The sequence below is a fragment of the Eupeodes corollae genome, chromosome 2, assembly GCF_945859685.1.
Source record: "Eupeodes corollae chromosome 2, idEupCoro1.1, whole genome shotgun sequence".
Classification (NCBI taxonomy): domain Eukaryota; kingdom Metazoa; phylum Arthropoda; class Insecta; order Diptera; family Syrphidae; genus Eupeodes; species Eupeodes corollae.
The window spans coordinates 13946235-13972333 of record NC_079148.1 but is presented as its reverse complement, the minus strand read 5'-3'; the positions used below and the strand labels follow the sequence as shown (position 1 = coordinate 13972333).

The 26099-nt window shown below is 36.2% G+C and overlaps 5 protein-coding genes across 6 annotated transcripts; 3 read left to right on the top strand and 2 right to left on the bottom strand.

The window, feature by feature from the left end:
* Positions 1 to 785: 785 nt before the first annotated feature.
* LOC129946314 (zinc finger protein 39-like) lies at positions 786 to 7774 on the top strand. Its single transcript, XM_056056449.1, has 4 exons — positions 786 to 1323; positions 1393 to 1470; positions 1532 to 1871; positions 7423 to 7774. The coding sequence occupies exons 1-4, from the start codon at positions 927 to 929 to the stop codon at positions 7529 to 7531; spliced, it is 924 nt and encodes a 307-aa protein (XP_055912424.1). The 5' UTR covers positions 786 to 926; the 3' UTR covers positions 7532 to 7774.
* LOC129946313 (zinc finger protein 813-like) lies at positions 7641 to 18672 on the bottom strand. The gene is made up of 6 exons (XM_056056448.1): positions 18048 to 18672; positions 17829 to 17985; positions 17552 to 17773; positions 17027 to 17488; positions 15674 to 16967; positions 7641 to 8177 (listed from the first exon to the last, which is right to left on the bottom strand). The coding sequence occupies exons 1-6, from the start codon at positions 18495 to 18497 to the stop codon at positions 8042 to 8044; spliced, it is 2721 nt and encodes a 906-aa protein (XP_055912423.1). The 5' UTR covers positions 18498 to 18672; the 3' UTR covers positions 7641 to 8041.
* Positions 18673 to 19801: 1129 nt separating this feature from the next.
* Positions 19802 to 21323, top strand: LOC129946547 (uncharacterized). 2 transcript variants are annotated; one of them, XM_056056775.1, is made up of 4 exons: positions 19802 to 20001; positions 20070 to 20288; positions 20356 to 20565; positions 20626 to 21323. In XM_056056775.1, exons 1-4 carry the CDS (start codon positions 19984 to 19986, stop codon positions 20806 to 20808), a joined length of 630 nt encoding a protein of 209 aa, XP_055912750.1. In that variant the 5' UTR covers positions 19802 to 19983; the 3' UTR covers positions 20809 to 21323. The 2 variants fall into 2 exon arrangements, with proteins under 2 accessions (XP_055912750.1, XP_055912751.1); XM_056056776.1 differs by having other exon boundaries at positions 19896 to 20001; positions 20070 to 20258; positions 20626 to 21313.
* Positions 21324 to 21460: 137 nt separating this feature from the next.
* LOC129946546 (putative nuclease HARBI1) lies at positions 21461 to 23011 on the bottom strand. The gene is made up of 4 exons (XM_056056773.1): positions 22351 to 23011; positions 22156 to 22291; positions 21948 to 22101; positions 21461 to 21889 (listed from the first exon to the last, which is right to left on the bottom strand). Exons 1-4 carry the CDS (start codon positions 22761 to 22763, stop codon positions 21522 to 21524), a joined length of 1071 nt encoding a protein of 356 aa, XP_055912748.1. The 5' UTR covers positions 22764 to 23011; the 3' UTR covers positions 21461 to 21521.
* A 325-nt stretch (positions 23012 to 23336) lies between these two features.
* On the top strand, positions 23337 to 24650 carry LOC129946507 (zinc finger and BTB domain-containing protein 41-like). The gene is made up of 3 exons (XM_056056720.1): positions 23337 to 23741; positions 23795 to 24286; positions 24352 to 24650. The coding sequence occupies exons 1-3, from the start codon at positions 23389 to 23391 to the stop codon at positions 24440 to 24442; spliced, it is 936 nt and encodes a 311-aa protein (XP_055912695.1). The 5' UTR covers positions 23337 to 23388; the 3' UTR covers positions 24443 to 24650.
* The last annotated feature ends 1449 nt before the right edge of the window (positions 24651 to 26099 follow it).

Here is a 26099-nt window from a genome sequence, read left to right as displayed (position 1 = left end):
TTGTCCAACTTTATATGTATTTGTATTTACATTCCAAATATTATTTCTATCTTTAAAAAACAAATTTTCTGAGTAGATTAAACCCCTAACAATTGTCCTTTTCACTAGGACCTTCAATAATCGGTCAAAATTCACATCGAAGTAAACGTACCGAGCAATTAACCAATCACCTAAATTTTGATAGCTCTATCATGTTTACCATGTAACAAAAATATGACATTTTAGCTAGAGCTACGTAAATCTCGCTTAAATGCTTTGCTTAATTTTATATTAAGGCTAAAGATCGAGCTACCATTATTTTTTTAGAAAAGTTCTAAAAGAAGTAAATTATTAAAAACGATTAATACACGTAATTGAACAAATTTCTTTTTGTTGCTTGTTTTTGGCATCTTTGAATAGTAAGTTTTAACATTTTGCACGTGTTTAAAAAAATATAAATACTTTTTGTGAGCTCAAAAAACTTTTTTTGATTTTTAATATGTGATGTTTAACAAACAGCTGATTCAATTACATAAAAATTGAATTATGTTTTTCATATAATTTCCTTATGATTTATAATTATAATATGGATACCCTTTGGTATAAGATTATTTGGTGAAATTATTGTTTTTCGATGCACATTTTACTTATTTCAAATGGGAAATCAATGAATCTGTCTCCAATTGAGGTCCACAAGCTGTCTATCAATGCCGTGACTCCATGTGTTAATAGTTTTTTTCGATCAGAATTCTTTCATTTTGCTTACAGTAATCTCAATAATCTGAACTGACCTAATATTTGACAGTTCGTCGTTTGTTTTCTTTTTGAACATCTGCCTTAGAAAAACATTGTACATATTTTGAAAGTTTAAAATATAAAGTTTTTTATGAAATCTAATCATTCGATAATTTGTTTAAAGAAATAATAATTTAAATAAAACAATATCCATGTCGAGCACAAGTTCTTTATGCTTAACATGCCTGTCCAGTCTGGAAGAAGGCGCCAAACTAACGCAAACCCTACGAAGTTTCCTTTGTGATATTCTACATTTCAAAGCTAAACTTTTAAAAGATTCACAAAAAATAATATGCCGCAAATGTTACAAGACTCTAATTGAACTCAAATGCTTCTATACTCAATTAAGAGATGTTGAAGTTTATTTTGAAAGTAAAACTAAAGTAAACAATCATTCCAATGATTCCATGGAGGCAGATGACGGTGGCGTGGACGACGATGACGACGACGGACCGTACATTAGTGAGTTGGAGTGCACAGTCTCGATGGCTGATGAATCAACTCTAGATCCGATTGTTATTGATGAAGATGAAGAGTGTTGTGTTGTTGGTAAGTACGAAGGACAAACATTTTCATAGACAACGTAGAAATTTGATTATTGTAAAATTCTTCCAAAAGATGACGATACCATAAAACAACTCAAAAGAAAGTCAGAAGTAACACCGGCAGGCAGAAGATTCGTTTGTTTAACCTGCAGTGAGTACACAAATTCTATTGATTGATAAAGTTACCCTCTAAATAACATAACTTCTTGCAGGTAAGCTCTTTAGTTCATTTGAGGAACTACGTTCACATGAACAAACTCATTTGGGGAAGTCGCCAATTCAGAAAGCCTCTCCCGTATTTGTGCCCGCCAATTCTCCACAAAAAATTACCTGCCTCGATTGCGGCTTAGAATTCTGGAATAATTTGAACCTTGAAGCTCACATGAAGACGCACAAGCAAATAAGACCTTTCTATTGTAAGAATTGCAAGCATAGATTTGAGAATAGAGAACAACTTATTGTCCACGAGAGCAAATACAAATGTGTGATTTGCCAGAGTAAATGTTGCAGTCGGAAAATACTCGATAGTCATATGAAAGAGAAACATAATGGGTGAGTACAAACTCTTAATATCTATCCAACCAACGAAGTATATCCCAGAATGAAGATAAACAGAATTTAAATGTGAGATGTTAAATGGTTTTTAGTAATTATAAAACAAAACTGTGTTGTAGACAAAAGCCATAAAATGTATAACAGCGTAGACAGATAACAAGAACAATGTATATTGCAACTTCATCAAGTATCAAGCCTTATTTAAAGGTTCTACTAACAGTAGTTCTTTAGTTTCCTCTTAGTTCTGTAAGATTCTTACGAACAGGATTACAGGAATATTTGAAAAAAGTAGGGTATTAAGAGCAGGTGATACAAAATTCCAAGTTCATAAACATCCAACCGCAGGCAATGTCCATTCAATATAGATTACGAAAGACAACCATCGCAGCTTTCCCACTTAGACAAAGTAAAGATTGTCTTATCTAAACTAAAGTCTAACAAACCCCCTGGAGCAGATGGCTTACATTATGAGGTTTTCGAAGCAGCTGCACATAATTTGATTGGTGGTCGGAAGTAAGCATGTCCGATGTAAGAAACCTCAGTATAGTTTAACCGATTAAAAAAAAGGAGACGCTGCACCAAATATAGGGAAATCATTCACAGTAAATCTCATACAAAAGCTTCTTTACCTTAGTATGTAAAAGTCTAAATCCCATCGTCAACAACGTGATAGGTCCTTATCAGTGTGATTTTGGACCAAAAAAGTCCACAGTCGATCAAATATTCACATCACGACAGATCCTGGAAAAACCAAAGAACGTCAAATCGAAACCCACCATCTTTTCATCAATTTCAAGGCCGCGAATCACAGCATCTACAGACGCGAACTGTATAGAACCATGTCTGGTTTTGGCATCTCTGCCAAACTCGTACGTTTGTGCAGGATGACCATGGAGAAATCGCTTGTCCCTTAAAGTTGGGAAACAACTCTACCAAACCTTTTGATGTCAAAAAAGCCACATCTCCCATTTCAACACTAGAGGCACTATCTTTCAAAAGTCTATAAAATTACTCACATATGCTGATGACATTGACATAATCGGAAGAACTCAGCGTGAGCTCGTAAGTATTGCGGCAGAGACAGCAAAAATGGGTTTAGCCGTTAATGAGGGCAAAACAAAGTACATGTCATCAAGTTAGGACCTACAACATCGACGTCTCAGCCAAAACATCACCATCGACAGATATTAGTTAAAGATTTTGTCTTACAGTGTTCCATTCTCTTGCTTACCTCAGTTTCCTTGGGCTAAGAAAGCAATTGAGTAGTAAAGTCCTCTCTCGAGCAACCAAAGTATAGGTATATAAGACCCTTACCATCCCCGTCTTGCTATACGGTGCAAAAACTTGGATCGTTTCAAGCGTTAAGCTCTAAGCGTGATCTACGGTATACATGCAGTGACGTAGACATAGCCAGAAGGATAAAAGTTCAACGACTAAGGTGGCTGGGTCACGTAGAGTGTATGGAAACCATTACTCAAGCCCCTCAAAGTCTTCAAATAAACGCCCACAGGACAGCTCAAAAGAGAAAGGAGGTTGGAATCACTGGCTTTGCTTGACGTTAGATTGGTAACGCCACAAGTTTTAGGACAAAGGATATTAGCGCTCAGTTGAAATTTCATTACTACAAAAAAAGCATACATTAAGGAATCATTGAAATTTCGATTGTAGTGAACTCAACGTCCTTTGTGTGCAAATCGATAGGTTGAATTTTATCCTCGAGATTTGTTTAGGTAGGGTATAGGTTAGTTAGAAATTTATTTCAGAATGTCAAGAGGCACCATGCATCCTGAAATTTAAAAGAATTTCAAAATGTTATGTTGTGACTCCCAGGAATGCCTTTTTGCTTGACTGGAGCATTCATAAACAAGTGGAGGGCGATCTATTAAAGAACAAAACCAGACACTACCCTTTCACATATAAAGACACTTTGAATCCATTCCCCTCTTGTAGGGATGACTGTGAGGACTTCCGGATTAAAATATATGCATGGTTTTAAATAGTCTTTTTGAATATGTCTATTAATGACACAAGATTCATTATGGTCCAATGATTAACAAAAGGTACTTTCTAGTTATTGCTGGTGAAATGAGGGTACTAGAAATTTTATTATATTCTGGTCTTCAGAACCTTAGTCATGTCTTTCCAACCAAACTAAGAGCATGCAACTCGCCTTACAATTAAGATGTTTTATATTCATGCTCCAGATCCTTACTTAATTTAGTTGGTGCTACAGCTCATTGTGCTCCTGGGTCTCAAGTAATAAATTTCGCAAGCTTACTCGATCTCTAGCTTGCTGCTTCCAGTTTCAAATACCAAGTTGACGTTCGTCGGCCTCAACTCGATCACTCCACTGAAGATGAGGCCTGCCTCTGCTTCTTGTTTCCTCAGGCTTGGCGTTAAATACCTTACGGGCTGGAGCTTCGATGTTCATTCGCTCGACATGCCCGACCCATCTTAAGGGTTTAACTGACTGAACAGAATGGTGCAGCTGTAGCTGTTGCCTGTAAGACTGTCAAAGTTAAAAGATACGAAAATACTATACATCGACACAATGAGAAGCTGTAGCTGTAGCTGTAGCTGCTTTAACTTTTAACTGCGCTACAAGCTACATTTGAGATGACAGATGGGGGAAACCCATTTCATTCTTTGATTTTTCACTTTTTTTGGGAACGTTCAATGCATTTGAGAATTTTTTCTGGTTTTGTAACTTTTTTATAGTATACTACCATACAAATTCAGTTCAAATATAAATTTCATATGCGTTGAACATGCCCGCTGCGCTACAACATTGTGGGCGACCTTTGCTACATTAGTGAGCGTTACTACAGCAATTTTTTTAGCTACAGCTGCATCTCATTCTGTTCAAGGGGTAACACGCAGTTTTTTTACTAGTGGCAAGTCGTTACTTTGCCTGTCGACACAAACCGGACCATATATCGTACGCAGAATCTTCCTCTTGAAGATACCAAGAAAACCTTTATCCGCCTCGGAGAGGGTCCATGCTTCTGCACCATACAGCAAGACTGGGATGATTAAGGTTTTGTACAGTGCCTCATTGGTACTTCGCGATAGGGCCTTTTTCCTCAACTGCTTTCTTAGGCCAAAAAACTGCGATTAGCAAGGGTAATTCTACGTTTGATCTCCGGGTCAATTGGTACTTTTTGACCAAGTCTACAGTAAATACTTCGTTGGCCTCGTTAATGTCAAGATCTCATGCTCCACATAGTAGTTTAAAAATTCGTTTGAATTTTCATCAATCAATCTAGAAGGATTTTGGTTTCATTTGTGTTTTCGAGGCTTCTCAGAGTCAACATTTCTCAATCTATCATTTCTGTGAACATAATATTCCAGCGTTCTATATTTGAAAAGCTTAGAATAACACTAAAAAAAGCTACACAAAAATGAGTACATTTACATACAAAGTGTTCTATAAGTTATAAGATTAATTAAGTATTAGCATGTCTACGAATTCAGAATATTGTTTAAGTCGATCATCAAACCTTTTTAAGTGCAAAATTTAGAGTTATTTGAACGAGGAAAGGGATTTAGATTTTAGATTTAAGATTTAGATTAGATTAGTTTTTATTTTGATAAAGTTTATTAAGTTTTTTTTATAAAGTTTACAAACAAAAATCATGGCTTTACTGTCGTCTGTCTAGTTGACAAATCATACAAAAATAACATAGCTCAATAATATATTTAAAAACTTTCATTTATAATTCTATTTCTATAGAGAAGAACTAGCCTGCAGAAGTGATATAATTTTGTAGCTTCCATATTGTTAAGCAAGAGTATAACTTGATTTTGCGTCAATATTTCATTACCAAAAGTATTCCATCTTATTTCTTTATCAACTGGACATCTTTCAACAAAGTGTAAAACATCTTCCCTTTCATTTCCTTTAAATTGCACAATGAGCATATCATTGGTAAGTCATCTCTATGAGGTATAAAATTCAACTTAACCTCTCAATTTAACCATCATTGACATTTTAACAATGCTATTATCGTCCCTAAAATTATATCTCTTCCAAGTTGTGATTTAGTTGACAGTAGAGCTGCCTGTATATAGATCCTGTGGCGTCATCCAGATATTTCTCTCGTTATTTTATGTCCACTGCGGAAATAAGCTGGTATAAATGAAGCTTTTAAATAATCCTGATTACACAAAAGATGGAGTTCCATTCCACCTTGTCGTGCCAAATTTATCCAATCAGCACACCAACTTGTTTTATTTCGTATTACTTGAAACGCTGCTATCTTCGGAGGCCTATTATTGCTCATCTTCATAATTCTCAAGATGTAATCGAATTGAATTTTTAGAGTTCGTATGAACATAGGTGATAATTCTGATTCCAACATAATAAGACAGTTGGGTGTATTTGATGGCGATCTAAAAATTCGCTTGATATACAGTCCTATTTTGCTATTCACGTGGATCGTATACTCGATTCACCCATTCGGTTCCCATTCACACTGCCTTTGCATTGTGCTATCCATCGGGTGAACTACATTATCCCAAACCAATTTGACATTCACGTTAACAGCTATTCATGTGACAATCTTAAGAATGTTGCAGCATTACCGACGTAACCGACATACACAGATTCACTTCGAATAAATAGTAGAATAGCGATTAATGAAAATTCAGCCCAGATAGTATCGCAAAAGTTTCTCAACTGTTTCGTATTGTTTCGTTCCCCAGACACCGCTTCAAATATCTTGAACTTGCTGCAATGTGCTATACTTTTGTTAGAAAAACGTTTCCAAGTTGCACTAATCGCACCTTTAGCCTTAACTAGTTTCTCGCTAAAATCTTTCGTTAAACGAACTTCAAGATATTTGAATTCCGTAACAACTTCAATGACCTCTTCATTATAGAACCATTTTCCTTTCGCCGAATTGCGGTCTCCACCCCGTTTAAAAATCTAAATTTTGGACTTATAAGATTAACCATCATACTCCAAAGCTTTCAATAACTGCAATGATTCAGGTGATGCTGGCAAAAGAACAAATTCTACCGCAAACAGCAATGCTTTTATTATTTGTCCGGCGAAGTATATGCCACCTCGTAAGAGGTCTGTAAGATCTTAATAAACAAGGCGAACAGACTCGGACTCAATGTACAACCCTGCCTGACTCCTGATTGTGTCTTAAACCCTCTCGACAACTCTTCTCCATTCCAAACCTTAGCAATTGTATCTGCATATAGATTCTGAATAACTCTTCTGAACTTCTATGACATTCCGAGAAAGGGAATAAGTTCAAATTGGCACAGTTTTTGAAGACATATTAAAATCTTAAATCTGTAATACTGAAGCTAGAAATTCTTCACATTAGCAATTTGTCACAAAATCAAGATAGCTTAAGTTTAACTTTAAAAAATTACGTATTGATTGACGACCTTTAATCAAATTAACAAGAATTTACTTGACTGAAAGACATACAAAAATATATCTCGAATTAAGATAAATGTAGTTTGTCCTTTCAATATTTTATAATTAAGTTTTTATCCATATCAATTTTTCTTAATAAAATTTATTTTATAGGGATATTGACGGTCCAGATGGTAAGGTGGATAGCGAAGAGCCTAAAAAAGAAAAAATCGACATCAGAAACAAAGATACACATACAAAGGATCCTTTAAATAATAAATGACCATCTCCTTTTGAATACACCACACATCAACTCCGTGAGTTAAGCCCAACTTAAAACCAACGTTTTTACTTAAAAATACAAGAATTCATAAACAAAAACAAAATAATAATAAGTTTATAAGGATTTATTTGTTTTCCTTCATTGTTTACATTATTTACGTTTAAACGTTTAGTTGCACTTTGATGGATGTAAAAAATATAAGTATTTTAAGCTAAATCTAATAAATTGTTATTATGTCATACATTTTTTGTTTAGCAATATTTTTATTTTATTTGTTTTCTTAAAAATATATTCATAATTTTTGTTTGTTATCAACAAAAGAAAACAAAAATTATAAGCCACTTTATGATGTTTTTTTATGATTCTTTATGTCTTATATCTAATTTTTCTTTTTCGTTCATACAAAAATTAAAAATTTTATTTTGTATCAAATTAATTTTGATTGTGTTTTTTTTTTTAATTTAAAGACTTATAATTAAAAACAAATTTAAACAACAAAAAAATACTTTTCTATGAAGTATTTGACCAAGTCCAAGGAATCATTTCTTCTACCGAACGTCCAATGCGTTCAGGATCTATAACTTGACCCAGCAAGTTTGTTAAGTTATCAACTGGAGGATGGATACCTTTTAAATGCTCAACGGATCTGTAAGAAAAAGATATAAAAGGTTGTTAGTAACAGTTGTAAAAGGAAAGATTTTGTTGTTAAATAACTTTTTTTTTTAAATAAATCGATAGAAATTTTAAATGGTAACGAAGTAAGACTTGCCAACGGGTATTTTTTAATTTGAGGAGATGGTTTAAATTGACGTTCAAAATTGTAATTCTATATAAATTTGAGAAGCTTTTGATGCTGCGGACAGAAATACGCTCTTAAACAAACTTTATGAACTAGGGAATAAGGTAAAGTCCTCAGGAATATATACAATGATACTAAAGCCGCGGTTTGGAATGGAGAGGAAATCTCAGAATGGTTTCAGAATGTAACAGGCGTCCGGCAGGGGTGTGCGTTGAGTCCTCTTTTATTTGCGCTCTTTGTGGATGACCTTAACGACAATATTGGTGGAGGAGTGGAATTCGCCGGGACAACGATCAAAGCACTTCTATGCCGATGACATTGTGCTGTTTTCTAATTCGCCCCAATCACTGCAACTAATGATAAACCAGTTGCATAGGTACTGTGTAACGTTTAATCTTTAGGTCAATTTAAGTAAATCTAAAAAAAAAATGATATTCAAGAACGGAGGTGGAAGAAATTGCTCAAATGAAAGATGGAGCTACGATTCGAACTTGATTAAGGTGGTGAGAGAATTCAATTATCTAAGAGTATGCTTTACAAAGAATCTTAGTATCCAAAGACATCTTAGTGAAAAACTTTTGAAAGCAAAAAGTGAATGCGGAACTTCCTGGGCTAAGTTCTGCAAATGCACAATGAAAGATTACCAAAGAAAGCAGCCCTTTATGCAATCAAACAAAGAATGACAGGAGCTGGCTTTGTGGTGCGAAATTTCACTGGATCTGAATTTCGGTAACGTTGATAATTGCAGGGTTAAACTGTATAAATTAATTGCAAGGGTTGATGAAAAACTCCATCGTCGCTGTATGGAAGAAGCTTCAAATTCAACTCATAATTAACTATTTTAGAGATGGGAACAGTGTGGAGGTTATTTCTGTGATGCTGAGACTTCGAAGGGAGCTCCTGCATCTCAACTATATACCGCATAGGGACAATCGACCCGGGCAATGCAGTTTATGCAACCGAAGGGAAAGAGATGTTTTTCACTTAGGAAAATGCCCTGTGCTTGTAGAAAGTAAAAGAGCCTTCCTTGGATCTAATTACCTTACGGAAGAGGAAATAATAAGACTCTTAAATGAGATGACGGTGGAAAAACTCTTTATATACGGCAAAGTGGCTAAAACTTACCGGGAATAATAATGAAAATAAAATAAAATCTTCTAATCTAAAAATCTATTATTTGAAGCTCTTGTAATGCTCAATAAGGAAATCGAACAATCGACTCAAATGCATGTTTGGAAAATCGAAGAAAGCGTAACATTTGGATAAATGAAATTGGACTTTTAAGACTATCTGCTAACCATTTGCCTTTTAAAGTTCAAATTAAATTGTGTGTCGCAATATGAGCGGTTCCAAACAATATCGTTCTTATATGTAAAAATCTACCGTGAAGAAAATCTTTTGCTTTTCGACTGGTATCAAAAACCAACAGCATCTGGACGACTAGTTAATTTCCGAGCCAACCAAGCAAGGCACATTGTCATCAATACTGCGTCCAACCTCGTGAATAAAATTTTCAAAATAAGCTATGTACGATTCCATGCCGTCAACGAGAAAAAGTCATCAAAATCTTGAGTGGAGTGATAATGGTTATCCTTCTACCTTTTAAAACACAAAATGCAAATGCCACGAGAAAATATTGATGAACCCTTTACAACGCACGACAAAACCATGGTTTACGACCCAACTTTATCCGACAGCTTCAAAAATCCATTTCCAAAAAATTGACAGAGGTTCGCCTTGCTTTCAAATCAAAAAAAACACTTGACTAATGTTTTACTAAACTCAGGACGAAATCTGATAAGGACAAACAAACAGATGTGGTCTACAAAATTAAATCAAATGAACCGTGCAACCTGTGTTATATTGGGACAACGCATTTCGAAACTTAAGTGCGACAAAAAACTAAAAAATTCTAAGAAGACTGCCCTATAGTCTGTCCGATAAAAATTGGCAGTACAGGGAAGATAGGGATATCTGCATCTCGTTCGCACTCTTTTCCTACGCATAAGTACCTTTCTCAAAAATTCTCTTACAGGGCTGCCGTAATGCGCATTTTGAATTTGAAAAAGCTAAAAAAAATAACTGCAGGGTTACCATTCTTCTTTTTTACATTGAAATTTCATTTTGTTCATAATTATATATGAAAATGAAATAAAAATTATCTTTTTCCACACCACCAAGAGGTAAGATAAATGGCGCGTTTAGCATAAGCATAACAAAAATAAATAACAATTCATGTTTCATAATATTTACATATACATATATACATTTTAATCCGAAGAGTAGTTACTGCTGCTGCTCTCTTCATTTAAATTTATGATGAGGCTTTCCACAGCATCTATACTTCCTCAAATAAAATGGCTTTGATTTTTATAACTGCATTTTAACTGATTTCCAGAACTTTAAAAGAAATGCAAAAGTCAAAACACAACACGATAACACTCATCGTTAAGAACTTTTAAAAAAGCTCTCAAAGCAAAAGCTCCTCAACAGAAACCCATTGAAAAAGTAAGAAAAAAATACGAAGTGAGTTAAGAAATTGAAAAAGGCAACTCTGAATGTGTGTGATTTAATGAGGGTTGAAAAGCAGCAGAGAACGATCAGTGCATGCTCAAGTGTGTGCCAGGTAGGTTGTTGTGGGATCTACGTTGGATGCCATCGAAAATTCATGGGTGTTTTATTAAACTTTTTAAAGGAGTTTCCTTCAATTGGGTATGGTGTAGAAAATAGCGCGCCACTGATTTTTAAAAAGCTCTCCCATAAGGCCTGTACTGCCAATTTTTATCGGACAGATTATAGCCAGTCACAGCATTGTAATGGGTAATTCTCCAAACTTTGAGGGCGTGGAAGTTTTACATACAGAGAAACATGTTTCGAAACGATATACGTTAGAAACATTACATATTCTCAATAAAAAAAACAACATGAACCGAAAACAAGACACACAGCCTTTTTACGATAGTCAAAGATCAATTAATTGACAATTGAAACATTTTGTCAATTAATTGATAAATTGGTATTATGAACGCGAGTTGATCATTTTTTGATCCATTGTGAACAAAGATCAAGAATCTATTGTGAATAATGCCTATTTTAGTATGTTTGGGATGGATTGTTGTCTTTACGTTGGTTTTAACTTGTCGTTGATATCTAAAAATACATTAAGGAAGGCTTCTTTCGAAAGACTAAAGTTTTGAATGAATCTAAAAGTAAGCCAAATTAGATTTTGTAATGTAACTTAAAAAAGATCTTTTATCTACATACATGTTCAGCCAAATCCATCGGAATTGAAGCATCGCGTAGTTTTCTTCGAATCTTTGCTTGCTCCAAAGTATTTTCTTCTTCAATTTCATTTTCACCGAAAAATAGTTCAATAGTAGACATGCTTTTGGCTTTCGCGATCCGTAAAATATTTTATCAACAAGGTATTTGTGATTGACTGAAAATTTCATAATTAACAAATATTTTGACAACCATAATACCGAGACTGTCAATTTGAATCATTCACAATAGATCTAATTTCTGAAGGGCGTTCACAGTTGATCAAAAATTTTGATTGCTGACAACGATAATACCAATTCATCAATTTCATTGAAAAATGTCAACTAGCGTATTGATAATTGACAACGGTAATAGGGCTGTCACAAAACATTTCTGCTGTTTATTGCTTTCTTCGTAAATGTAGTTTGTGTTTTATTCAATGTAGACTTAACTTCATTGTTCGAAGTGCTTTATATATTTATAGTTTTATTTTGATTTATATTAATTAATATAATTAATATTAAATTTATTTCCTATTTTTCTTGAGTGAGTAAACTTTATTGTATTTATATCACATTGATGATTGATCTAACTAAGATTATTTGTATATTTGTTTGTGTTAATAAAGTTTCCCTGAAGAAGGCACCAATCCCTGCCGAAACTTTGGGAAATTTATTGTAACTTAATTGTTTCATTGGAAAAACTACAATAATTAAAAAAGCCGACGAAAAACTATATTTCCACTAATAACAATGGTTTCAAGAACTGTTGATTCGCTATTAATAACGTCGTCGACGATGTAACTCTTTTTTAACTACTTGAGATATCGAAATTCGAAGTAACAAGAAGAACCAAACATCAAGTCCGTAAATACGGATCGAATCAAGATAAACCTATGTCAAGATGACTCTAGAACTGAGGAGTAAGTATCCTATGGGATACATCAGTATATTTTTGAATACCTCCCATCTAAATGCAGATGGGTCTCCAAATAACATCGTCTACTTGGGTAGATCAAGTGTCGGAGACGTCCTAATAAGGGAAGGGCTTTTTTCGGTTGGGTGTCAAGGATTCCTTGTCAAGGAGGAGATGTACTTTGAGAAAACCTGGAAGTAGTAGGACAAGAGAAAGACCAGATTCTGGTTACGAATCTTAAGAAAGCGTAAATCACCATTTTTAAATTAAATCTTAGTTTAGATAGAGGTACAAATTATTCAACAGGTTGTATTGTTATACATTAACAAGCTAACCCACCAACAGACCAATATTGCTCAGGTATACCAATCATGGCAAACGTTTTTGAAAAACTGCTACTAAAAAAGGCTCAGCAAACTATATATTCCAAGATAGACCAAGTACATTAAATGGAAATGTAATTTGAACAAATATGCTCACCTAAAGCTTTTGATAAGGTTTAGAATTTGCGAGTCGAGTACAAACTCCATAGAGACCTTCTCTTGCAGTACTACGAAATACTGAAATCCCACTTTACCAACCGATTTTTTAAAGATAGGTACGTCCAAAATAAAGGCGTTGTATCACAAGGAAATTTCCTAGGACCATCATTTCTATATACAAGGGATATTCCAGTGGACATAAATCGCTTTATTGCCACCTTTGCTGATGATACAGCCATAATGGTTACGAAGGCTTCTCAAATCTTACAAAATGCAGTCGAGACATTTTTTGATTAGACGCATTAATTAAGTATCAAACTGAACGAAACACAATCGAAGAATATAAGCTTTATAAACAAAAAACATAAACAATGTTCTAATTTCTTTAAAAATCACAGAAGTCCCTTAACCCAATACTGAAAAATATTGACTTTAGATGCAAAGCTTAAATGAAAAGAGCACATTAAAACGAAAGATCTAAATTTGAAGTGAAGAAGAATGTACTGGTTACTAAGAAAGAATTTTGACCTATCTAACGCTTGAACGTTTAATTGATATCCACTTAAGGGCAAACGTAGATAAATCTTTACTAACCCAGGAGTTTAAAGTTGATGACCATAGACAACGTTGTTTGTTCGCTGACTGGGCTTCGAATCGTTGGGAAGAACGCTTCATTTTTGTTCGAAAAATCATCTTTAGGGTCGATGTGCATTTTTGGGTGAATGGCTGTGTTAACAAGCAAAATTGCCGCATATGGGACGACACCAACCCACTCGAGGTTCACGAGGTGATAATGCATCCTCAAAAAGTTTCCGTTTGGTGCGGATTTTGGGCCGGCCGGGGCGTAATTGGTCCGTACTTTTTTGAAACCGACGATAGTGAGGCGGTAGCCGTTAACAGCGAGCTCTACATAACGATGATAACTAATTTCTTATGGCCCATATTGACCTGAACGACATGTGGTTCCAGCAGGACGGTGCTACTTGCCACACAGCAAACGCCACGATTTACATTTTCCATGAACGAATTGAGGGTAAGGTTATCTCTCGCATAACTGACGTGAATTGGCCAACAAGCTCATACGATTTGACCCTGCTAGACTTTTTCCTGAGGAATTTCTTAAAGTCGCAAGTCTATGCAAATAAACCACAATCGAGCGATGCCCTTAAAGTAAACATAACACAGGTCATCGCCTAAATTCAGCAGGATCTATGTGGAAGAGTGATTGAAAATTGGACTACTAGGATCCGTGCCACCGTAAGAAGCCGAGGCGGGCATTTAATGGCATACATGCGCCTTTCAAATAAAAAATAATTTAGTTAACACCTCACACAGAGCTTGTTTTATTTCATTTCAACATCTACCCGTCCTTATTGGAAAATCCTTTATCCAATTGTCAACATGAATACAACCTCCAACACAAGCAGGTCGCTTTAGTTGTTTTCTTAGATATAGAAGGAGCTTTTAACAATATCGATACATCTGCAATCATGTCTATACTATCATCCCTCAAGATAAATAAGTCAATCAGTAAGTAAGTACATCATATGCAGATAAGCAGGATTACCAACTCAAAACTTGTCGATTTTACTATTCGTAAAACTGTAAGTAGAGGCTCACCAAAAGGCAGTATTCTTGTAGTAAGGTGGTATCCGTTGGTTACAAGGGTGGGCAAATCCTCCGAGGGTGAACACCATCAACGATCCTCCCCATCTATAGGAATCACTCTACCCAACCCATGGACAATTCGGGTCTCCATTTTTTAAAAATTTGTTTACAGATGGCATGAAGTCGTAACCCCCTCCAGTGCTGTGGTAGCGAGAGCTAGTTCGTGAGTATGCAAGAATGCCAAGCTACTGTGGCATGGACACCCTCTCCTTTCTGCTCCCAGGATCAGCCGAGGGAGCCTGTAGCCCGAGGTTGTAATGGTAGTAAGGAAGGGAGATGTTTACACCCAAGTGGGTACGTTACATTCTTTTACCAATACTCTGAAACCTAGTGGTAAGCGAATTATTTACAATTCTAGAAATGGAGGGTTTCAGGGTCAAAGTGGTATCTGGGAAACATCTTAACACACTAAAAAAACTACTATAAAAATGCATTAAACAAGCTTACTGCCGTTGGATTAAAAGCTCTTTGCAGTGGATCTACATATGGCAATATTGGTCATTCCAGAGGGTCCATAGCTTCCATCTGGGACAATGAATCATTTTTTTCACTTCTTTACAGACGAATCTAAAATAAATGACGGAGTTGGTGGAGGGGTGTAATCCGACAGACGAAATCTTTGTCTCTCTTTTTGTCTTCCCAAACACTGTAGGGTGTTGCACGTAGAACTTCTGGCATTAAAAAAGCCCTCTGTTGAATCAAAGGAAAACGTTATATCGACTACTGATATAGGCATTTTTTTAGATAGTGAAGATGGCATAAAATCATTGGACAATATTTCCGCTATAGGTGTCCTTAAAGAGCACTGCCTTATAAGTAAGCCTGCTTTTAGACTTTGAGCACCTGTAAACGATTTTTGCTGAAGCTCACCTTTTATGTTCATGTCCTGTCCCAACACAAAAGATTAAGACTCCACTTAGGAAACTTACAGTATATTGACTTGTTATCTCTCTTGTGGACTACCTTATCAAATGTACCTGTTTCAAAATCCACATCCACTCGATAATCAAAACTTACCCCATTTGTCCGTGCTGTGCGATATGAACAACTCCACTGCTACTGCTCAGCATGCTATGCGATGTAATGCCACCTGGGATTCCAGCAATATTCATACTAATGGGCATACTATTCTCATTGTTTGGCAAACGCTGTTGCCCCGCCGCTGCCGCTACCGCTCCCACCGTCACACCTGTTGATCCTGATGATAGCATATTATTTTGCTGCATTTGTTGATGTCTCATCTGTGATGTAGAATTAGTTGGTGAAGATAACGGCGGAGGAGGCAGGAAACGATTGCTACTATTGCTCTCATCGCTGCCAGGCGGAGTTGATGCTTCCTGACCACGTCGTCCCATTATTTGTGTTGTCTTTTGCATGGGTCTGGCTAACGAACGAACATTAATCATTTTCGGCAAAGGAGATATATTCGATTCTTGTTGACGTTGTTGTTGTTGTTGCTGTTGACCAATCACCACCGTCGCCACCGCCGGAGCGTATTGATTGGTTGTTATGGCAAAATTTATTTTCTCTTCCATAACATTGCCACCGAATTTATTAGTTGCTGCAGAGATTTTCTGTTGCATTACTTGTCCAGCAAATTGGTCAATAACTGACCCAGAATTCTCGGTGATCTTTTGTCCGATTCCAGACATTTGATTGTTTGCGGCTAAGATCGGCACTTTAGAAGAAGCATTCATGGCTTGTCCGGCAAACTGAATCGTCGTGGGACCCGCTACACCCCTGTCCATACTCTGTTCAACATATTCGCCGGCTTGTTCTATCGAGAGGCTGCTGCTACTAGCATCCTGTTTAATCATCGATTGTTCCACCACCAAGGACGATGGTTCATCAGTCTTCAATTCCAGCAGCTGCTGCAGCTGTTGCTGTTGCCCACCACCCCTCGATGTTTTATTCTTTGCTAAATGATGCTGATTCATGTGCTTGTTGAGATTAGCCTGTCGAATGAATCGACTCGGACAGATCGCACAGGAAAACGGCTTATCGCCGGTATGACTCAGCAGATGGGTGTTCAGGTCGGTTTGGCGGGCGTACTTCTTATCACAGTGCGGACAGCCAATGGTCTTGGCCATGTGGTTGAGCTTCATGTGGGTGGTCATCGATGAGTGTTGGATGAAGCGTTTGCCACAGATGTCACAGCCGTAAGGCCGTTCGCCCGTATGCCTCCGCATATGTGATTTAAGCGTGGTGGGTCGGGTGAATTTATCCCCGCAGAATTTACATTCATAGGGTCGTTCCCCGGTGTGGGTTCTCATGTGATGTTTCAAGGCGTAGATAGTTGAGTAGGCTTTTGCTATAAGGAAGAGGGACAGATAGGAAACTCAATCTTAAAGAAGAGGTAAAAACACTTACGACACATTGTACATAAAAAGTCCTTCTCGCCAGTGTGCATGACCATGTGGTAGCGCAGTTTGGAGGCCGATATCATATGCTTCCCGCAAACGCTGCAGGGGAACATCTTCTTCGGTTTTGGTGGTTTAATTTTGCGTTTCTTTTTCAACTCCGGTTCAGCGGGAGTTGTTGATGATCCATCTCCTTCCTTAGCTTCCTGCGAGGCTAATGCACTATCAGATGGCTTCTTCTTTGTATCAACTCCTTCCTTTCCATCTTTTTCCTTTGAATTCTCATCGTCGTCTTCATCTTCATCATCTTCACCACTTGTGTTCTTCTTCTTCTTTTTGGATTTGGAATTTTTCTTATTGGGTCGTCGGATGCGTTTGACCTTCTTCTTCTTCGGCATATGGACTGTCATGTGGGCTTTAAGTCCCTCCGCAGTGAAGTAGGTTTTCTTGCACATTTTGCACATATAGCGACCTGTAATTGCAAACTGGAAACTTAAAATACTAAACGTAATTTTGTTTAATTTGTTTTGCCTGCCTTGAGGGAATATTTGAGCTTCTTGGGTCGTTGGAGGATCTGGCACAATTTCTAGCATTTTATCTTTAAAGAAATCATCTTCTCCCTCGGACGAGTCATTATCAGCTCGGTCTGGGAGGTCATTGAAGACGTCCGAAGAATCATAGTCTGGGTTGTTGTCCGGTCTCAGGCTATCCGGGTTTACTGTGCTGGCGACGGCGGTGGCGGCGGGTTTGGGTTTTTCTAAAGAGCTCAAAGATAAGACAACAAGTAAATTTGTTAGTCATTAAAAACATACGTTTCTCTATAAGCTGCTTGAGTGGTTTGTCGTCTTCGTCATCATCTTCATCGTCGTGGATTACTCCAGCAGCCTTGGTTTCAGCGAAACCGTCCGTTTCGAAGCCATCAGCCTCATCAGGAACCCAATCCATTTCATCTTCGGACTTTTCATTGACCTGTAAAATAAAATCCGTGATCATTATTTCCTGAGTCCATAGGTTCTCTTCTCTTAACTCACTTCTAGATCTGAATCCTCCAGAGGATCCTTTGTGCAGTTGATAAATTCAGGCTTAATCTCCTCAAAGTCAGGTTCCACATCATCGGATCCGTGGGTTTCAGGTCTTGGTATTGACTTTGTCAATAGGCTACGATCGTTCCCTCTGTCATCGACTTCCTTTTCCTTTCTGCGACAACTCCTGGTTGACTTATTGATACCCAATTTCTCCCTCAATCTCTTATCAGTTTCCCGGGCTTTTTCGATGAACTTATAGAATGACTTAAGGTCATTTCTACAAATGGAACACAAACTTCTTGGCAGTTCGTCGTCAACTTCGGCATTTAATTGGGTACAGATGTTATAAACTTCCAGATAAGTTATCTGCGGCTTTCGCACGTAAATTGCTTCCAGTTCAACAAAGTCCTTGGATCTCTTGGTGCAAACTCGGCACGTTTGAGATTGTCTGCCCATTGTTTTTTGATTTCCTATTATAACATAAGTTGTCCTCGATTCACAGCAATTCAAATAACAATTAAATATTCATTAAATGTTTATAAATTTTGTATTATTTGAAAATACTCTTTTAAACTTTTAGGAACGAATTAAATAAAAAATCCTGATGTTTATTTTTACTTTTTTATTGACGTTTGAGCGTTGCCAAAGAAAGTGATGCCAATATATCTGTGTTTTTGTTGTTGACATATCAAAATTATGGTGGAAACAAATTGAGTTTTCTAAGGTTGAACCGTAGTCAAAATTTACTTAATTGCAGTGATCGGAAAAATAAAGAGTTTTTCACTAAGATGTTTCATTTTGATATTTACGCGAAACGACCTGATCAGCGGTGTTTCTCCAAAGTAGCTCTACGTGAATCAGACATCTTAGTAGTAGGACTTTTATCCTTTTGGCTATTTCAACGTCATGCGAAAAAACTTTACTTACAAAACGATCAAAAATGCTTTCATCCGATTTTTCCATAATACATCTTTTGGACCGTTTAGCAGGACGAAAATGCATTTAAATTAGTGCCCAGGTTGAAAGAGACCCTTAACTACTTAAGAATGACGTGTATCAAATGGTGACGTTTTGACTGAAACGTTGTTTGTTATAAATCTTTTCTTAATGACAGAATGTACTTCGTTTGGCCCTCAATAACCGCTAACACCATTTTTCCGCCTGAGTCTCAATACTTTGTTGTAATGTGAATATATGATTAACTGTGGTTTTTTCTGGTCTAAACCCACAATGGAAAGGACCTATCAGGTTGTTTACGACAAGTTTTAGACGGTTTCATATTTCAGCATGATTTTGTAACCGATGTTGAGGAGACTGACTCCTCTGTAGTTGGTGCAGTTTAGAAGGTTTCCTTTTTTAGCATCGGGCAACCAATAGTAGGATTCTATTCTTCGGACAGACTTTCTCCTAACCATATTTTACAGTTAGGTTGGTGTATGCTTCTAACCAAATTATTTTCAGCTACTTTAAAAAGATCAGAATCGAAACCATCTGCTCCAGCTTTTTGTTAGACCTTAGCTTAGATATGACAATCTTTACTTGTTCTAAGTCGGGAAGACGAGATTGTTGGTTTTCATCGTCTTTATTGAATGAATCCTTCTAGCTGACATCGGAATTCGGTTCGTTGTCACTGTCATTATACAGCATGAGAGGCGGTTCTACCACGATGTTTCCACTCTGTACCCATGTTCTGTAACTATCGCATCGATAAAATTCTTCGAGAAACGGTGAGAATCGGTACAAAAATCAATTTATCGCATCATCGGGTTTCTGTATCTTTTGACAATCGATAACTTTATCGACTGAAACAAACGGAATAGAAATACTGGAAAAATGTGATAAAATGGGTTTCTGTATCTTTGAAAGTCGATAAGTTCATCGATTCAAATGTCAAAACTTATCACTTACCATCAAGCAGGCGAATAGAAAGAAACTAAATAAAATGTCTGAAGCTAAAAAGGTGAACAAATAAATAAATAATAAAAAGTTCTATTTTTTACATTATTTTATTCAAATTTTATAATTTAGAGATCCTCCCGAGTTACCGGTGGTCAGAAGACAACTTTAATAGAATATAGGGCCGAAAACAAGCCCTTTGCAAGAGGCCAATTCTCAAGCCTAAATTCTAGGCAAAATAACAGCGAGACGTGGGAGAGTTTAAGCGCACAGCTAAATGCTCAAGGACCTAACGTAAAAACTGTTGAGCAATGGAAAAAGGTATACATAATATACATATACAAAAACAAAGTAAGCACCAATTTGGTGTTGATCTTGTTTCGAGGACAAAGTTTTTAATTTGTAATTTTTGTTTTAGTGCTGGACAGACATCAAATCGTCCGTTAAAAAACAAGCCAGCGAGCAAAGGGCGTTTATGAATAAAACTGGTGGTGGGAGCGTAGTGGACCGACCTCGACCACTCAGTGATATGGATGAGAAAGTTTTGTCCATCATTACAATTGATGCCGTTGATGGGGATGGTTCAACCCCTGAATTGGGAATAGAAGTAGCACTCAATGAATACGATGTAAATACCTACAAATTATTCTTTATTAAATTGAATTCTAATCTATTTTTTTATGTATAGAATCTAGAAATTGAACTAGATGAAGACGAGGGCCCTAAACCTCCAAAAGTTAAGAAGACCCAAAATATTGGGTATGCAAATGCTTTGGAGGAAGCAAGGGCCATGCAAAGCTCCGTCGAACAAAAGCTCGACGAAATTTTAAAAATAATCAAGGAAATTCTGGATTTAAAAAAAAAAAAGTGAATATTAGCTCTTTATATGTAATTAACTCTCTCCGTGTGATTTGTTTGTTGTTTTTTTAAGTATACATATTTATTTTACTGTTTGTATGTTTTATGAAGTTTATTTATTTTATTGGATTCACTATTTTTATTTTTTTTAAGGATGTTTTTTATTATTTTGTTAAAATAAAAATAAGCCTATAGCATATATTTATAAAGACTTGCACTTCGATTTTCATTCCTTAACAAAACATTGGTACTTTTCGAGTGACATTATTTTCCAACTAAAACTTATCAGAATTTCAGTGAAATTTCAATGTCACTCGAAAAGTATTTGCTCGATTTGGATAATTCAAAAGCTTCTGAGTCACTTATTAAGTGTTATGCTGAATTTCAAAAACAATTTTTAATTTCAACAAATATTTCAAAAAAACATCATATGAAAATAGTTTCCTCATGCTCAAGGATTGTATACGAAATGACGAAACTATTCCTATATGAATTTTTTTTGTAATTTCTGCTTGAATCGAAAATGGATTTTAGTACCACGAATAGGATCTTAATTAAGACTCAGAAACGTTTGAATTATCCAAAAGAATCGATTGGTTTTAAAATGACATTAACATATCAAAAACTTACAAGAACTTGAAGAGAAAATAATACGAAATCAATGATGATTTTTTATAATTTGTTTTTTTTATTTATTTAAATTTTTTAGTAATATTTTTAGACAAATTAATTAAAATTTCGTTTGATGCGGTCTCGAATCACCGTGGCTGCTCGTAGATGGGCTGAAGCATTTTCGTGGAAAGAGCTTTCATCTCCAGCATCATTTTCGTCTTGAAAATTTTCCTCTTCTAAAAGGCCGTGCCTTAATCGGAAGTTATGCAGCATACAGCATGCATTAATTATTCTTCCTGCTGCTGGCGGAGAATAGCATAATCCCAATTTAAGGCACCGGAACACAGATTTTAAAACTCCGTTGAGCCTTTCGACACAGTTGCGTGTTCTTGCATGAATGAAGTTGTACGATCTCTCATCAACAGCAGAAGAAGAGCGGTATGGTGTCATGAGATAAGGGCGAAGTGGATAGCCAGAATCACCTACATAAAAAAGATTTAAAATTGAAGTGCAAAAGCCTTGTGAAACATAATTGCTTACCTAACAGCCAAGAGCTGTGTTCCCCCGGTTCACAAACTTCATAACGTCGTTCAAGCAAAGATTTCACTTGAGATCCATCCCAAATATAAGAATCATGTGAGGATCCTCCAAACTTTGCTATCACACTTAGAATTCTCAGATTGTAGTCACATACCTAAAAGCAATTTTCATTAAAACTAAGATTTTAAGTTCTTAAGAATATATTTACCAACTGGACGTTCTTCGAGTGGTATCCTTTTCTGTTGAGGTAGCATGCTTCGATTTCAATGTTTGGTTTTTGGATCCTCACATGGGTGCAGTCAACAGCCCCAATAACTCCGGGAAATCCGGTCTCATTGAAAAATCTAATAATAATTTACATATGTATGATAATAATAAGTTCAAAAATATTTTTCAAATTTACCTTTGCTTTATTGAATCGTATTCCTCTTCTCTGGGGAATTTTATCCACTTGCCCGCTAGCTTGTCCTGAAGTATTTTGGATACTTCGGCTACAATGCGGGACACCATAGTTCGGCTCATTGCTGCTGAAAAGTCGTGTCCAACGTCCCTTTGGTAGGACCCAGACGCAAAAAAATGCAGTGCCGCACAGATACGAACAGGGATGGGGATAAAGGTTGTCCTCTGTCCCTGCCTCATATGTGGACGCATTTCTTCAACGAGAATGAGCGCTGCATCCCGACTAAGTCGGTACAACTCCCGAAATCGCTCTTCTGGCATTTCAAATGGGTTAGTATTATCCCGAAGTCTTCGCCTGTGTATACGCATTCTGTTGCGTCGTTGGTCCATTTCCGACAATAAAATTATTGCAAACATAGTAGATATATTTTGTATATTAATATTTCTTTTTACTTTTACTCAATATCAATTATTTTAAAACTTTCTTTTTTTATTTGACAGAAGATTGACAGTTCAACTTATCGCCTTCCAATTGATATTCCAGTCAGAATAGTTTGGAAATTGAACTTATCGCGTTCAATTACAGAACCCCGATTTTTTCCAGAGGTGATAACTGAGGAATGAGTTGTTTCATTTTTTAACGATGCGAAAAGTTATCGCCTTAGTTACAGAACATAGGTACTGGTCCTTGCAGCTTTCGGTTCGAATTTTATGCACTTGTGAATTTCTATCCAAACTTAATTTCTGCTTCTGAACCCTTCAACATCTTCGATCACACGACTTCTTTTGAGAATCGATGTTTTCTTATGCTTTTCTGCTCATAGAGTTCGTGATAAACAGAGATCCTGCTCAGTGAACGCACTCCTTTTTACAAGGAAACGTTCAGTTCTATGAGTTGGAACCTCAAAAAAATAAACGAACCTTTTTGAAATGTCAAAATTTGACAGATGCTCTTATTTGTTATCATACAAATTGTAAACAAAACAAAATTTGTATTTCATTTTAAAGAAGTATAAAGTTCTTTTTGTTTTAAATTTTAATAATGGATAAATTCGAAACAACTTGTCGCACTTGTAATTCCATTCGTACAAATTTGATAAGTCTATATTCAAATTCACCATCAAATGACACCATTAAGCTCTGCGATGTTCTCTGCTTAGTTTGTCCATCGCTATCGATTCAAAATAACGATAAACTTCCCCAAAAGATTTGTTTCTTTTGCTCCAAACAATTGGAAATCGCTTATAAATTTCAACTCCAATGCAAAAAATCCAATGAAGATCTTTGGAAAGTTGTAAAGGAAACCATAAAAGAGGAACCTCCCCAGTCAGAGAAAGAAGACGATGTTCAGTTCTCGGAAGATGATGAACAAACGGACACCAACAACGATGACATGTATGTAAAGTAATTCTTATGTCTACCTTCTTATTCAAATTTTCTTCCTTCAGGCCAGGCACTACGGAAGATGTTTTCGAGGATGCCACAACAGTCAATGGAAGTCCAGAATTCTTAGAAGATGACGATGTTGATGAGGATATGGAAATTCTTCCTCAAGAAGAAGCAATTCCAGTCGATAAAATTGTACAATCTGATGCAGATCTTGATGAGGCATCTTTTGATTGTAGTATCTGTTCCAAAAAGTATTTAACCGTCAGCGGTTTGTCTATGCACATGAAAATAGCTCACAAAAATCATAAACCACAGCAAATAGAAACGTTCCCATGCATCAACTGCGATCAAGTGTTTGAAAGCAAAGACAAAGAGAAAGATCATTTTCGATCAGAGCACCGAAATGATTATAAAAGTGAAGTAACTTGTTCCATTTGTCAAAAGACATTCCTCGGCAAAAGTAAATTGGAACATCATTTACTTTATCATGAGAAGAATCAGTTTCAGTGCATCGTAAAGGAATGCAAACGAACATTCAACATTAAATACAAGTAAGGTTGAAAGTTACCTTGAAGCTATGGCACTAATTAGATTGTATATTTTTTGAATTTTACAGAGTTACTGATCATCTGAAGCGTTTCCATGGAATCATTCTCACAACAAGTCAATCAAAAGCATTGAAACCGATGCCGATTAAAGAACTGTAACACGAACGGACTCATTAAAACTTAAACACAAATTAGTTGATTAGATTAAGGTTTTAAGCTTAGTGCTTAAATGACAAATAATTCATTAATTTAAGTTAATAAATATAAATTACAAGATATATGCAGGTAGAGAGACTGGGAGTGGTCTGTTTTAAATTCTTTAAAGGTTATAGTTAAGTTATAGATATATTTAAAATTATGTCATAAATAAACATATTTTTAAACAGGAATATTTGTTATTAAATAAAGAACTTCTTGCCAAAAGTACAAAATTGATAAACAAAAATATATACAAATGGCTTGATGCTTGTATCGAAAATTTCTGGAAGTTGAAGGTACAGGAACATTTTCTATGCTTGCAATTATACCAGTTCACTGTTGGAGTTGTTTAATTTGTTTCCACATCATCCGCTCTCGTCTCGCTTGATTAATTTGCTTCCGACTACTGTTATTCGTTGGATTTCTACCCAAACATAATTAGAAATTTTCTTGCTTTGAATTATATATTGTCGCATGTGAAAAATTGGAGGTTTTTAGACTTAAATGCCGTTTTGTTATTTAAATTTCTTTCCCTACAACGTAATTAAACATCTGTCTCAGTTTCAAAGAGAATAACGCGAAAAATGAATGGTTGGTCGTCAATATTTAAGTAATTTTTAAATTGAAACGACATTTTTTCATACCAAATCTGTTCATTGCAAGTTTGCCAAATATTTCGTCCTTTAAGTTCGGAATATAACATTTATTTTCAAGATTTTGAGTAAATAGATGTTTTATGTATAAGCCATTAAATTTTTGAGAAAAAATGACGGTATTTTTTGAGCAAACATTATTTTAAATTATTTTAATTCATCCCATGTGACGGACTACTTACTTACTTATAGGTCCTCAGACCTGTTAAGTCCTTTCGGAACCCCTTAAGGGATATAGAGCCTGTACTATGCATATGCGCCATCGTGTACGGTTTCCGGAGATGTGTTTCAGCTCCCTCCAACTTTTGCCTAGTGACGCTGATTCCGACTCGACTGTCCTGCGCCATGTGCTTCTCGGTCGTGCAGCTCTTCTTCCTTCTTGTGTGAGCAGATTCCATTGTATTGCTTGGCCTGCAATACAGTCGTTACCTTTTCGAAGCGTATGTTCAATCCATTGCCATTTACGCCTGTCCTTGTATGAAGGACCTGAATTGATATATGGTTAGGCCAGAAAATCTTTAGGATGTTACGAAGACATCTATTCACGAAGGTTTGAAGATTTCTTGTAATGGCTGACGTAACCTTCCAAGTACTGCACGCATAAAAAAGCACAGACTCGACATTTGTGCGAAACAGTCGTAGCTTTGTTCTTAGGCTGATAGAGTTATTCCTCCAAATATTCAACAACATACCGAACACCGCTTTTGCTTTTCCGATGCGGCAGATGACGTCTTGTTCGGTCCCGAATTTGATATAGACGATACTTCCAAATGCATATTGAAAGCTCTCCACTTTCTCCACCGGTTGCGAGGAAATATTTATTTAAGAGCATGGTCGGGTTCAGAGGCTGATCGTTTTTTTTTGCCGGAATTAATTTTCAGCCTCATAACTTCTGCTTCTCTCTACACTTGTTGTCAATTCCATGATCCTATGAGAGAGTAAGCAAACATCGTCCGCGTAATCCA